Consider the following 13827-nt stretch of genomic DNA (forward strand, 5'->3'; position numbering starts at 1 on the left):
TTTTCTAATTAGTAGACTTAATTTAGTGATATTTGCATGTAAGCTTTAATTTAAAGTCACAAAATTATGGCACCTGAGGATAAGAGGAATTTTGTGGGTTATTTAATAGTGTAAGAACGTCATCTTACTGGGCATAGAAGCACATACCAGTAATCTCAGCTACTTGGGAAGCTGAGGGAGAATTGCAAGTTTCAGGCCAGCCCAAGCAACATAGGGAGATCCTATCTCAAAGTAAAAAATAGGAAGAATTCGTAATGTAGCTCCAGTACCATAAAAGAAATTAGTCATATTCGTTTTGAAATAAAGATTCATCAGAAGTCTAGTAGAAAATTGGGCTCCTCAGAGTTTGGTATAAGCTTTTCTTTCTTTTTTTTTTTTTTCTTTTTTCTTTTTTTGTTGCCATGTTGGAGATCAAACTCTGGGCTTTCATATATGGTAAGCAAGTGCTCTACCACTAAGCTACATCCACAGCCTTATTATAAGCAAATTCTGTTGAGACACTGGGAAAATGCCAAATAACCCAAATTACAATTCTCTAGTTATAGACACTATTAGTTTCAGATTGCTGTCATTGATGTCATATCAGATATGTTTTAGTGTAGCAGTTCAGTGAACCCTGTTACAAGAAATCATGCTATAATATTGCTCAGTATTCCTTTGAGAAGGAGCAAGTAGCCAGATGATAGTTAAATTGCTTTGCATATTACATTCATCTCTCTCTTCCCCTCTTTCTCTCTCCTTAGCCTTAAGAAGACTTAGGGTTCTCCTGTGTATATTATGTATACCTTCTAGTCAGTAAAATTAGGAGTATTATCCTCTTTAATTATATTGACCTTGTGTAGAAGTTGTTTAGTCAATAAATGTACGAAATTTCAGTTCTTAAAGACGGCCTGTACTGCTGTCCAGCCCTTTCTTGTCAGAAGCCCTAATAAGCTAATTGAAGGACATAGTGTACTTTATTGCTTAGTAATAGGTTTTTTCTTTTGTACAGTAACTAGGTAAAGACTTAAATTGGGGTTTGATTATTTACATACTTTTAAAAATTTTTTTAGTTATATATGAGTATAATATTTTTATTTTGTTTATTTGTTTTTATGTGGTGCTGAGGATCAAACCCCGTGCCTCACATGTGTGAGGCAAGTTCTCTGCCACTGAGCCATAACCCCAGCCCTGATTATTTACATATTTTAAAGCCTTGATGAAAAAATGTGACGAAGACCATATGGTATGCAAAACCTAAAATATTTTTTATCTGTCCATTTACAGGAAAATCTTGCCAACTCCTAACCTAGATCACATTAATTGATTTTCCTATAGAAAGTCCTAGAGTGAATCTTTTACCCCCAATATTATACAGTCTGATGAATCATGATTGACATATTGAGAAATGCCTATATGAAAAATTAATTTATACTGTGGAAAAATCCTTGTGGGCATTCCATCTCAGAGTCTCTTATCAATAATTCCTTTTTAAATTTTCATTCAAGTATTCATTGAGCATAGTTCCTTACTTTGGAATATGCATTAGGAACTAGGAATTCAACAACAAATTATCAAATAGTGGTCATGGAACTGGTGTTTTCTTGATTGATTTTGTAATTTGGTTCTACAAAAGATCTTTCCTGAGGCCAGTGTGGTGGTACACATTTGTAATTGCAGCCACTGTAAAGGCTGAGGTAGGAGGATCGCAAATTTGAGACTAGCCTGGGCGATTTAGTAAGGATCTTGTCTAAAAATGAAAGGTAAAAAGGACTGGGGATGTAGCTCAGAAGTAAAGTGTCCCTAGGTTGAATCCCTAGTATCAGAGAAAAAGATCTTTTCCTAATGAAAAGGTGTTTTTCCTTTTATCACAGTAAGGACAGACATGATGATTATTTTATGCCTGGATTTCTTATCTGATTTTGATTAGTATTTTATTCCTGGGGGAGGGGAAAATCTCTTTTTCTCCTACTTTAAAAAACCTTTCATTTGGGTATGGTGGTACTTGCTGCATCCCTAGCTCTCTGTATTTTTTTTATTTTGAGGTAGCATCCTGCCAATTTGTTGAGGTTGGCCTCAAACTTGGAATTCTCCTCAAGTCTCCTAAGTTACTGGGATTTACTGTGCCCAGCTTGTGGGTTTTTTTTTTGTTTTTTTTAATTACTAAATTTGGACAAATAAGATCTTCTTTGGCTTTATTTTCACTGCTCACTTCCTGAAATGCTTACAAAACAGTAATGTATTATAAACATTAATTAGATTCCTAGGTAGAAAAGCATTATTTTCTCAACAAGCATTTTGTTTTACAAATAATTGACTTGACATTTGTTAAAGTGAATTTTATTCAAAACATCAATCTAAGAAACCTTTAAATGTAATTAATGTGGACTAGACACAGTGGCACATGCCTGTAATCCCAGTGACTAGAAAGGCTGAGGCAGAATTACAAATTTGAGGCCAGGCTCAGCAATTTAGGCTCTAGGCAACTTAGTGAGACCCTGTCTCAAAATAAAACATTAGAAGGGCTGAGGAGGTAGCTCAGTGTTAAAGCATCCTTGAGTCCAATTCCTGTACCAAAAAATAAAATAAAAATTAAATATATAATATGCATATGTATAAAATCAGCATTGGACATGTGCATATTTAAGGTAAAATATAAATTTTAAATATTACAGAATATGTCACTGATGTCCACTTGAATGACCTGTCTACACCACAGAGCCTTCCGTCAAATGAAGGTGTTAATCCACGTTTATCAGCAAGCCCTCCTAAATCAGGGAATTTGTGGCCAGGATTGGCATCCACACACAAAAGAGGTAAAAAGTTTCCCTTATTCAAATTCCATTGCTTTGGGTTTTAATTTAGAATGCTGATTTTAATAATTTAAAGTGTTAATTAAGAAATATTACTTGACCTTCTAATATTGACAGATATCTACACAACCGTGATTAAATCTTTGTGTGTTTGGAATACTCTTTTTAAAATTAACAGTCGAATTGTGTGTGTGTGTGTGTGTGTGTTTGTGTGTGTGTAGAGTATGATGAGTTTTAGCACATGCACAGGTACATGTTTTCAAAAACAGACTACAGAACAATTCTAATACCCCAAAGAATATCCTCATATTACTCCTTTGTAATCATCCTACATTCTTCTCTTTTCCTATTGTTTTCCTTTTCCCTGGAACATCCTAGAAATGAAATCATACAGTATGTACGCTTTCAAACAGTATTCATTCACTTAGCATGATATATTTGAGAAATCAGTTGCATTATTGCATGTCCAGGTTCGTTCCTTTTTATTATTGAGTTATATCTCATTGTAAGACTATACACTGTTTATTCAGTAACCCCTTGAGGGACTTTTGAATCGTTTTCAGTTTGGGCCAATTATGAATAATGCTGCTGTAAACATTTGTGTATAGGATTTTGTCTGGACATGCTTTTGTTTGTCTAGGATAAATATCTAGAACTTGAGTTAGTGAATTTTATTTTCATTTTATGCTTAACATTGTGCAAAACTGCTAAACCGTTTCTCAGAGTGCCTTATCATTCTGCATTCCCACTTACTATGTCTGAGAATTCCAGTATTAAAAACTGTGAAACTTTAAAAATGGTAGAAGCAACCATAGGAGAAAGTCTTTATGATCTTGGCTTAGGCAGAATTCTTGAAGATATCAAAAACACAATCCATAAAAAATAAAAAATTCTTGGCAAAGGACATTGTTAGGAGAAAGAAAAGCTAATATTAGGAGGAGATATTTGCAAATTATATAGCTGATAAAGGACTTGTATCCAGAAATATATAAAGGGTTCTCAGCTTAATAATTGAACCCTTTCTTCATATAAAGCTTTACTTGGTAACAAAAACAAGTAAAAGCAGAATTATTCTGAAATAAAAATGGAGAGACTGAAACCTCCTATTTCATCTTTAGCTTTTGTTTCTCTACTTCTAACCTCTTCCTCTTCTTTTGACCTTCATAACAGATGTAAATTTCCCAGTGATGAGGCTAAACTCTTCATTTTGCAGTGAAAAAACATGACTTGAATATTGTGCTAATTCAGAATTTTTTCATTTTTCCATATGTACATTTGTGGTGGCCAAGTATAAAATACTTTTTTTTTTTTAAACAATGAGCTTAAATCTTGTCTGATTGGTTTAACTGTTTAATGCTTTGGAAGGGTATTTTGCAAGTTTCTCTATAGTAGTTTTTACTGTGAAACCTTCTGGAGAAGAATGTTAAAGAAACTACTTTGAATTTTTTTTTTTTTTAATGTTCTACACTTGTTTTTCAATCCTAGCTCAGTCTGCATCTCCAAAGAGAAAAAAACAGCATAAGAAATACAGAAGTGTTATTTCAGACATATTTGATGGAACAATCATTAGTTCAGTGCAGTGTCTGACTTGTGATAGGGTGAGTATGAGGGAATGAGAATACACAGAAAATTGAAAATTTCTGTCAAATGCTCTTTTTTAAAAACCTGAAAAAAAAATGGTATGAAATGTTTGGTTCCTTCTTATTGCTACTGTTGATCATGCATACATTTCTCATGTTTGCATCAATATAAATTGATTCTACGAATAGAATTTACTTTTTGGAGCTAACAGAAGCAGCTTTTTCTAAAGAATGGGTCTTGACCTATCATTGGACAGGCACGAACATTACTAAGTTCTTCATTTATTTGGGTTACACATAAAGGTGAGAAGTTGTTCAGCAACAGGAATTGGTAACACATGTATATTCTGCCAAAGCTGATGAAATTAGCATGCTGGGAAGCTTGCTATTCATAGGCACAAGGCAGTGACGGTATATCTTAACATTTGATTTTACTTCTGGCTTGTAAATATTTTCCCATGTTAAGATTAATGCTCAGATAATGTCAATTCAGAGACAGTAACCAGGGTGTAAATAAGAATCACATCATTTCTTATAATTTTTGCCAATGATGAGATCACCCGAAACAATGCATTTTTCATAATACATTCCCATTGTTAAGTGGTGCATGATTTTGCTTAAAATTAGATGCCAGGTTTTGTATCTTCCTATTTAAAACAAAACAAAACAAAAAAACCCCACCAGAATGTAAAGATTATTATCAGCCTGTAGTCCCAGCTGGTTGAGAGGCAGAAGTGGAAAGATCACTTGAGCTCAGGAGTTTGAGATCAGCCTTGAGAGTAACATAGTGAGACCTTGGACTTCAAACGATTGTGGCTGGATTTGGGGTACATCTTGGTACTGCAATATCCATGACTGTAATGGGGTTGCCAATGGACACTATCCAAGGTTTTCATGAAAATTAAATTTGGAACAGCACTTGGTACAGAATAAGTGTTTTTTTGCTGTTACTACTATAAAAGTAGTATGGATTTTTGTTTGATTTTGCTTATTATAACTTGCTTTGATCTTTGGAGTCTGAAATCTAACTTTATAAATGCTTGTGCTGGATTATTTTTATTCCATTTTTTAAAACACAAAACAATTTTAGGTATCTGTAACCCTCGAGACCTTTCAAGATCTGTCCTTGCCAATTCCTGGCAAGGAAGACCTTGCTAAGCTACATTCAACGAGTCATCCAACTTCTATAGTCAAAGCAGGATCATGTGGTGAAGCCTATGCTCCACAAGGCTGGATAGCTTTTTTCATGGAATATGTGAAGAGGTATGTATGTATTTTCCTCGTTAAAACTGATTGTTGAAACTGCTGTTTCTGCTGTACTGGCAGAACACTTCCTTTTTTTTCTGTCAATGATGTTTCAGGTTTGTTGTCTCATGTGTCCCTAGCTGGTTTTGGGGTCCAGTAGTAACCTTGCAAGATTGTCTTGCTGCCTTCTTTGCCAGAGATGAATTAAAAGGTAAGAAGTGTAATTATATCTATGGGTAGTTTTAGAGCAGCTTAAATAATACTTGCCCATACTGGCATAATGGCCAGTATCTACCATGGCGGTATAAATATAATAAGAAAAATCATATTCTGAAGGAATTTATACAAATTCCTATAGTACCAGATAATATGTCTTAAAGGTGTTCTGATATTTATAAAAGGAAAAACAACCAAAATAACTGAAAATTTGTGTATCTTGAATTGTCTATGAACTGCTCCACATCGTTTAAGTTCCTTCACTATTTTTGTGTGTTCGGTGTCTTGAAAACTATTAAGACAGAATGTCACTAAATTTCATTCAGTGAATAAACGAAAAGGATGTTATTTGAGATAGGTCTTCAAGATTAAAAATAGAGGGAGTTTGAAGGGTGTTTTAGGTAAGGTAAACCTTATGAGCCAACTCAGGAGCAGAGACTAAAAGAGTGAATAAAATCCTGTTTTATTGTGCTATGAGATCAGCATCTGGCAAAATCAAAGAATTGCAGAACCAAAAGAAAGTAATTTACTGTAATTAGAGAGGAATGACTAGATCTGTTCTGTTTGCAGGTGACAATATGTACAGTTGTGAAAAATGCAAAAAGTAAGTGACATTGATAATACTTTTAATTTTATAGTTTGTATTTCTCTTAGTTATTTGAATTGGGACTAGATAGTTATACTTGACAATATATTCAGAAAAGTATCAGCCAGAAAGCTTAGGTCTAGTAATAACTGATTAGATGTTTTGTAAAAATTAAGGTAAAAATTTAAGAAGTTGAATAAATTCATATAAGATATTAAATGTATTTTAAGGCATGAAATAAGTATGTGAATTTGCATTAAATATTTTCTAAAATAAGTCAATATGCTCTTCTGGGTTACCAGTTTAATATTAAATGAAATGTGTCTAGTTTCACACCTCCATAAAATTTAGAAAGGTTGTACCAATTTTGATGTTATAATGCAGTATAGAACACTTAGGCCTGATTTTATTTATATCTACTACTAGCCATCTTATCAATTTGTTTTTCTTTCTTTTTTTCTTTTTCTTTTTTTTTAAGTGCTGGGCATTTAACCCAGGAGCATTCTATCTCTGAGCTAAAATCCCAACCCTTTTTGTTTTATATTTATACAGGGTCTCACTAAGTTGCCCAAGTGGGCATTGAACTTGTTATCCTCAGCTCCTGAGTAGTTGGGATTATTAGATACTGAGCCTAGTCCAGCTGCCTTTTCTACCCTGTTATAAATTCAGACTTTTAACACCTCTTGGTAGTAAGTCAGAACAAAGTGATTAGAGACTTGATAAAGGCATATTTTTTGTGGGGAGTGGCATGGGATATTGGGGATAGAACCCAGGCCCTTACTTATACTAGGCAAGTGCTCTACCACTTTGCTACAATGCTAACCTTTTAAAATTTTATTTTGAGACAGTTTTCTCTATGTTGGCAGGGCTAGTCTAGAACTTGAGATCCTCCTACTACTAATCAAGATATTAAAGCCTCCCAAGGCAATTATTTTTGGGTAGAGGTAACATTTTTTAAAAAATATTTTTATTTTTTAATTGTTGTTGGACACAACACCTTTATTTCACTTATTTATTTTTATGTGGTGCTGAGGATCGAACTTAGGGTCTCGAATGTGCGAGGCGAGCGCTCTACCACTGAGTCACGACCCCAACCCACAATTTGTTTTTTTTTCTGATTCTGTTAAAAAAAAAGGACTTCTTAATAAAATCTAGTATTTTAATTATATAGACTTTTGGCTTTTGGCAGTAATCCAAAGAAACCTTGATCTGCAGCTGTTGGTCTTTTTCATGAGAAATGAATGGTGCACTGTTTGATTAATAAAGATGAAAAAAGATGCCTTGTACTTTTGGAAAGATTTTATCAGTTTGTCCTTGAAGCCCTAGCTGACAGCTGAAGAGGAAGTTGGCCTGGAGAGGATCCTTCATTGCAAAGCAAAACAGGCTAGGAAAAAAATTAATGAAAAGAGGAACATTCTTTGCATTTACCTTCAAATCTCAAAGAAAGATCTCTCAAGTATATATCAATATTGATTATTAATAATAACCATCTTTTATCTCAAGATTTTCCTACATTTATGAATAAAGGTTTTTAGTCTGGGCATGGTGACACCTGTAATTCCAACAATTTGGGAGGCTGAGGCAGGAGGATTGCAAATTCAAGGCCAGCTTTGGTAACTTAGTGAGATCCTTCCAAAGTTAAAAATAGGAAGGACAGAAGATATGGCTCAGTAGTTGGGTGCCCCGGGGTTCACTCCCCAGGACCCCCATCCCCCCTCCAAAAAAAAACAATAACAATTTTGAGCCAGACATGGTAATCTAAACTGTAGTCCCAGTTACTTGTAAGGCTAAGGAGGAAGAGGATGATTATTTGAGACCAGGGATTTGAGGTCAGCCTGCACAACATGGCAAGAATGTCTCAAAAAAAAAAAAAAAAAAAATGTGGTGGCGCACGTTTGTAATCCCAATGGCTAGGGAGGCTGAGTCAGGAGGATTGCTAATTCAAAGCCATCCTCAGCAAAAACGAGGCACTAAGCAACTCAGTGAAACCTTGTCTCTAAGTAAAGTACAAAATAGGGCTGGGGATGTGGCTCAGTGGCCAATTACCCCTGAGTTCAATCCTTGGTACCCAAAAGAAAAAAAAAGGCTGAAGAAAAGTTTAATATATTGACTGGAATTACAAATTTTATAAATTTGGGATTTTGTTTTATGCAGTTTTACTTGCTATCTGCTTGTCATAAAGGGTTAGCCAGGCCTTAGACAGCAGCACATTTGTTAAAAAAAAATTTTTTTTTAAATCCAAGGATTACAAAACTCCCTGTAGTTTTGTTATGGATGTCTCGGTTTAGGTTATTTTTCATAATAAGGCACTTCAACATTTTGATTTTGATTACTTGGGTCTTTAGTGTGTAAATATGTAAGAGAATTCAGCAGTGAGCCTTTTCAATCTGATAACATTTAATCTCTGCAATTTCTAAAACATTTTTGTTGTATATTTAAATATACTAATTTTTTTTGGCAAGCCTTTTTTTTTTTTTTTTTTTTTTTTTGTGAAAGTGGCGATTGAACCCTTGGCCTCATACATGCTAGACAGGCATTATATCACTGAACTACATTTCCAGCCCTAAATATACTAAATTGTTTGTAGATATCATTGAGTTTTTTTTTTTTTTTTCGTCATAGGTTGAGAAATGGAGTAAAGTTTTGTAAAGTACAAAAGTTTCCTGAGGTATGGACTTTAACTCATTTCATTATATGTGGTAAAGCATTAATGAAACACAACATAGTAATAAATTCTCATAGCACATTTGAAGATTGAAGTGGTTCTGTTGACCAGTTGCTGTGCATACCTTATTTGGATTATTTATTTCCAAAATATTGGGTTGAATATCCTAAGTGCCCTCAACAGTATACTATGATGGACATAGTATAATTAGACATTGTAGGAACTTGACGGGTATAAAGTGAAAAATTAGAAAAACAAGTAACAGTGAACTTTGGAAGAATCATGTTTCTACATTTTAGGTTATGACTTTATAATGCGGTTGATATTTAACCTTGATACATAGTTCAGTATGAATATTTAATAATATTATAGCTTAATAAAAAATTTTTAGCTAAATGAAACTTAACTTTATTTACAATTTTATTTCAATCAAACACCACAATTACTTACTTGTAGAATAAAAATCTTAATGTCCTAAGTTTTATCATTTTGGAATGCTTTTTAGTCTTTTGTAATGGCAAATAAGGGTTTTTTATTTTATTCTCTTTCAGATTTTATGTATCCATCTGAAAAGATTCCGACACGAACTGATGTTTTCCACCAAAATCAGCACCCATGTTTCATTTCCACTAGAAGGCCTGGATCTTCAGCCATTTCTTGCTAAGGATAGTCCAACTCAGATTGTGACATACGATCTTCTGTCAGTCATTTGTCATCATGGGACTGCAAGTAGTAAGTATATAGGTTTGACGTTTGTTTTTAGATTTAAAAAATTGTGTCTGAATACAACTGAATTAATTGCTTAAATAAGGTGTGCTTGGAAAGGAAAAAAAACTAAAAGTAGATTTTACTGATGGTTATTAAAAACATGTCAGACTCCCAGTATAAAAAAATGATAAATGTATAAGGAAATGGAAATGCTTATTACCCCAATTTGATTGTTGCTCATTGTATATATGTACTTATTTTTTTTTTTTAAATGAAAGAATAACTTTTATTTTTTAATGGCAAGGAGTTTTAAAAAGAAAAGAATCAAAATGGCAAGGTACAAAAGGAACAAATTTGTCCTTAAACAAATATCATTGTCACTGAAATTTGAAAAGTAAATCTATATAGCACACAGTAAAAGAGAGAATTAATGAATTGGAAAGATAATTCAAGGAATTAATTAATAAGAGATTAAGGAGATAGATCTAAAACATTAAGAGGTTTGGAATAAAAATTGAAATACCTCAATATGCACCTAATAAGAGTTCCAAAATAAAGAGAGTGATAGAGAATCAATATTTTAAAAATTATATATGAAAATTCTCTAGAGTCTGTGGGAAAATACAAGTTCTTAAATCAAATATGTACTTTTGCCCCCAAGAAGATAAGTGCACAATGCATGTTCTTCCTCTGAAAGTGTTTATAGATCTTGTCTCCAGAGTATGAGGAGGTATTTTTTTTTCTGCATCAGTTTCATTCTTTCACTGGGAATCAGTGAACTTTTTAAATATGAAAAACCATGTTCTTCAGTCTTAGAACAAATTCTCCACTATTTATCAGACATTTCATCACCTCAATTTCATTTGCTTGTGCCTTTGTGGAACTTCTTGGATGTGAGGCCTTCTGATTTGATGCTGGGCCTATGATTAATCTTTTCCCACTTTTATTTATTTATTTATTTATTTTTTAATTGGATGTTCACAACATTACAAAGCTCATGACAAATCATATTTCATAGATTAGAATCAATTGGGTTATGAACTCCCATTTTTACCCCAAATACAGATTGCAGAATCACATCGGCTACACATCACATTTTTACATACTGCCATATTAGTGACTGTTGTATTCTGCTACCTTTACTATCCTCTAATATCCCCCCTCCCCTTCCCTCCCATCTTCTCTCTCTACCCCATCTATTGAAATTCATTTCCCTCCATGTTTGTTATCCCATTCCCCTCGTAAACTCTTATATATAATTTTGTATAACAATGAGGGTCTCCCTCCATTTCCATGTGATTTCCCTTTTTTTTTTCTCCCTTTCCCTCCCGCCTCATGTCTCTGTTTAATGCTAATCTTTTCTTCCTGCTCAGCCTCACTGTTCTGCTCTTAGTTGCTCTCATTATATCAAAGAAGACATTTGGTATTTGTTTTTTAGGGATTGGCTAGCTTCACTAAGCATAATCTGCTCTAGTGCCATCCATTTCCCTGCAAATTCCATGATTTTGTCATTTTTTAGTGCTGCGTAATATTCCATGGTATATAAATGCCACATTTTTTTTATCCATTCATCTATTGAAGGGCATCTGGGTTGATTCCACAGTCTAGCAATTGTGAATTGTGCTGCTATGAACATCGATGTGGCAGTATCCCTGTAGTGTGCTCTTTTAAGGTCTTCAGGAAATAGTCCGAGTAGGGCAATAGCTGGGTCAAATGGTGGTTCCATTCCCAGCTTTCCCAGGAATCTCCATACTGCTTTGCAAATTGGCCGCACCCGTTTGCAGTCCCACCAGCAGTGTACAAGAGTACCCTTTTCCCCACATCTTCGCCAGCACTTGTTGTTGTTTGACTTCATCATGGCTGCCAATCTTACTGGGGTGAGGTGGTATCTTAGGGTGGTTTTGATTTGCATTTCCTTGACTGCTAGAGATTGTGAGCATTTTTTCATGTACTTGTTGATTGTTTGTATGTCCTCCTCTGTGAAGTGTTTGTTCATGTCCTTGGCCCATTTGTTGATTGGGTTGTTTGTTTTCTTATTGTCTAATTTTTTGAGTTCTTTGTATACTCTGGATATTAGGGCTCTATCTGAAGTGTGAGGAGTAAAAATTTGTTCCCAGGATGTAGGCTCCCTATTTACCTCTCTTATTGTTTCTCTTGCTGAGAAAAAACTTTTCAGTTTAAGAAAGTCCCATTTGTTGATTCTTGTTATTAACTCTTGTGCTATGGGTGTCCTATTAAGGAATTTGGAGCCCGTCCCCACAATATGTAGATCGGAGCCAACTTTTTCTTCTATCAGACGGACAGTCTCTGATTTGATATCTAGCTCCTTTATCCACTTTGAGTTGACTTTTGTGCGTGGCGAGAGGAGGGGATTTAGTTTCATTTTGTTGCATATGGATTTCCAGTTTTCCCAACACCATTTGTTGAAGATGCTATCCTTTCTCCATTGCATGTTTTTAGCTCCTTTATCAAATATAAGATAGTTGTAGCTTTGTGGATTAGTCTCTGTGTCCTCTATTCTGTACCATTGGTCCACCCGCCTGTTCTGGTACCAGTACCATGCTGTTTTTATTACTATTGCTCTGTAATATAGTTTGAAAACTGGTATCGCTATACCACCTGATTCACACTTCCTGCTTAGAATTGTTTTTGCTATTCTGGGTCTTTTGTTTTTTCATATGAATTTCATGATTGCTTTATCTATTTCTACAAGAAATGCCATTGGGATTTTGATTGGCATTGCATTGAACCTATAGAGAACTTTTGGTAATATCGCCATTTTGATGATGTTAGTTCTGCCTAACCATGAACAGGGTATATTTTTCCATCTTCTAAGATCCTCTTCTATTTCTTTCTTTAGGGTTCTGTAGTTTTCATTGTATAGGTCCTTCACCTCTTTTGTTAGGTTGATTCCCAAGTACTTTATTTTTTTTGAGGATATTGTGAATGGAGTGTTTTTCCTCATTTCCATTTCAGAAGTTTTGTCGCTGATATACAGAAATGCCTTTGATTTATGTGTGTTGATTTTATATCCTGCCACTTTGCTGAATTCATTTATTAGTTCTAGTAGTTTTTTTGTAGACCCTTTTGGGTCTTCTAGGTATAGAATCATGTCATCCGCAAATAGTGATAATTTAAGTTCTTCTTTTCCTATTTTTATGCCTTTAATTTCTTTCGTTTGTCTAATTGCTCTGGCCAGTGTTTCGAGAACTATATTGAATAGAAGTGGTGATAGGGGGCATCCCTGTCTTGTTCCAGATTTTAGAGGGAATGCCTTCAATTTTTCTCCATTCAGAATGATGCTAGCCTGAGGCTTGGCATAGATAGCTTTTACAATGTCGAGGTAAGTTCCTGTTATCCCTATTTTTTCTAACGTTTTGAACATAAAGGGATGCTGTACTTTGTCAAATGCTTTTTCTGCGTCTATTGAGATGATCATATGGTTCTTCTCTTTAAGCCTATTGATGTGGTGAATAACATTTATTGATTTCCGTATATTGAACCATCCTTGCATCCCAGGGATGAATCCTACTTGATCATGGTGCACAATTTTTTTGATATGCCTTTGTATCCGATTCGCCAGAATTTTATTGAGGATTTTTGCATCTAGGTTCATTAGAGATATTGGTCTGTAGTTTTCTTTCTTTGAGGCGTCTTTGTCTGGTTTCAGAATCAGGGTAATGTTGGCCTCATAGAATGAATTTGGAAGAGCTCCCTCTTTTTCTATTTCCTGAAATAACTTGAAAAGTACTGGTATTAATTTTTCTTTAAATGTTTTGTAGAACTCCGCTGTATACCCATCCGGTCCTGGGCTTTTCTTGGTTGGAAGTTTTTTAATTGCTTCTTCTATTTCATCTATTGATATTGGTCTGTTTAGGTTGTGAGTTTCCTCCTGACTCAGTCTGGGCAAATCATATGACTTAAGGAATTTATCGATGTCTTCACTTTCTTCTATTTTATTGGAATATAGGTTTTCAAAATAATTTCTAATTGTTTTCTGTATTTCTGAAGCGTCTGTTGTAATATTGCCTTTTT

The 13827-nt window shown here is 34.3% G+C and overlaps 1 protein-coding gene across 9 annotated transcripts in view; it reads left to right on the top strand.

Annotated features, from left to right (window-relative positions):
• USP33 (ubiquitin specific peptidase 33) overlaps positions 1–13827 on the top strand; it is a 59436-nt gene that overhangs the window by 25712 nt on the left and 19897 nt on the right. For 7 of the 9 annotated variants that reach the window (XM_081305935.1, XM_081305929.1, XM_081305928.1 and 4 more), the window contains 7 exons: positions 2655–2795; positions 4278–4390; positions 5463–5635; positions 5734–5828; positions 6404–6437; positions 9042–9087; positions 9636–9816. In XM_081305935.1, coding sequence (XP_081162061.1) covers positions 2655–2795; positions 4278–4390; positions 5463–5635; positions 5734–5828; positions 6404–6437; positions 9042–9087; positions 9636–9816 — 783 coding nt within the window. The remainder of the gene's footprint in view (positions 1–2654; positions 2796–4277; positions 4391–5462; positions 5636–5733; positions 5829–6403; positions 6438–9041; positions 9088–9635; positions 9817–13827) is intronic. The other 2 variants (XM_081305936.1, XM_081305933.1) reach the window with 1 other exon arrangement.

Source organism: Spermophilus citellus, assembly GCF_964194105.1.
Source record: "Spermophilus citellus genome assembly, chromosome: 9".
Classification (NCBI taxonomy): Eukaryota; Metazoa; Chordata; class Mammalia; order Rodentia; family Sciuridae; genus Spermophilus; species Spermophilus citellus.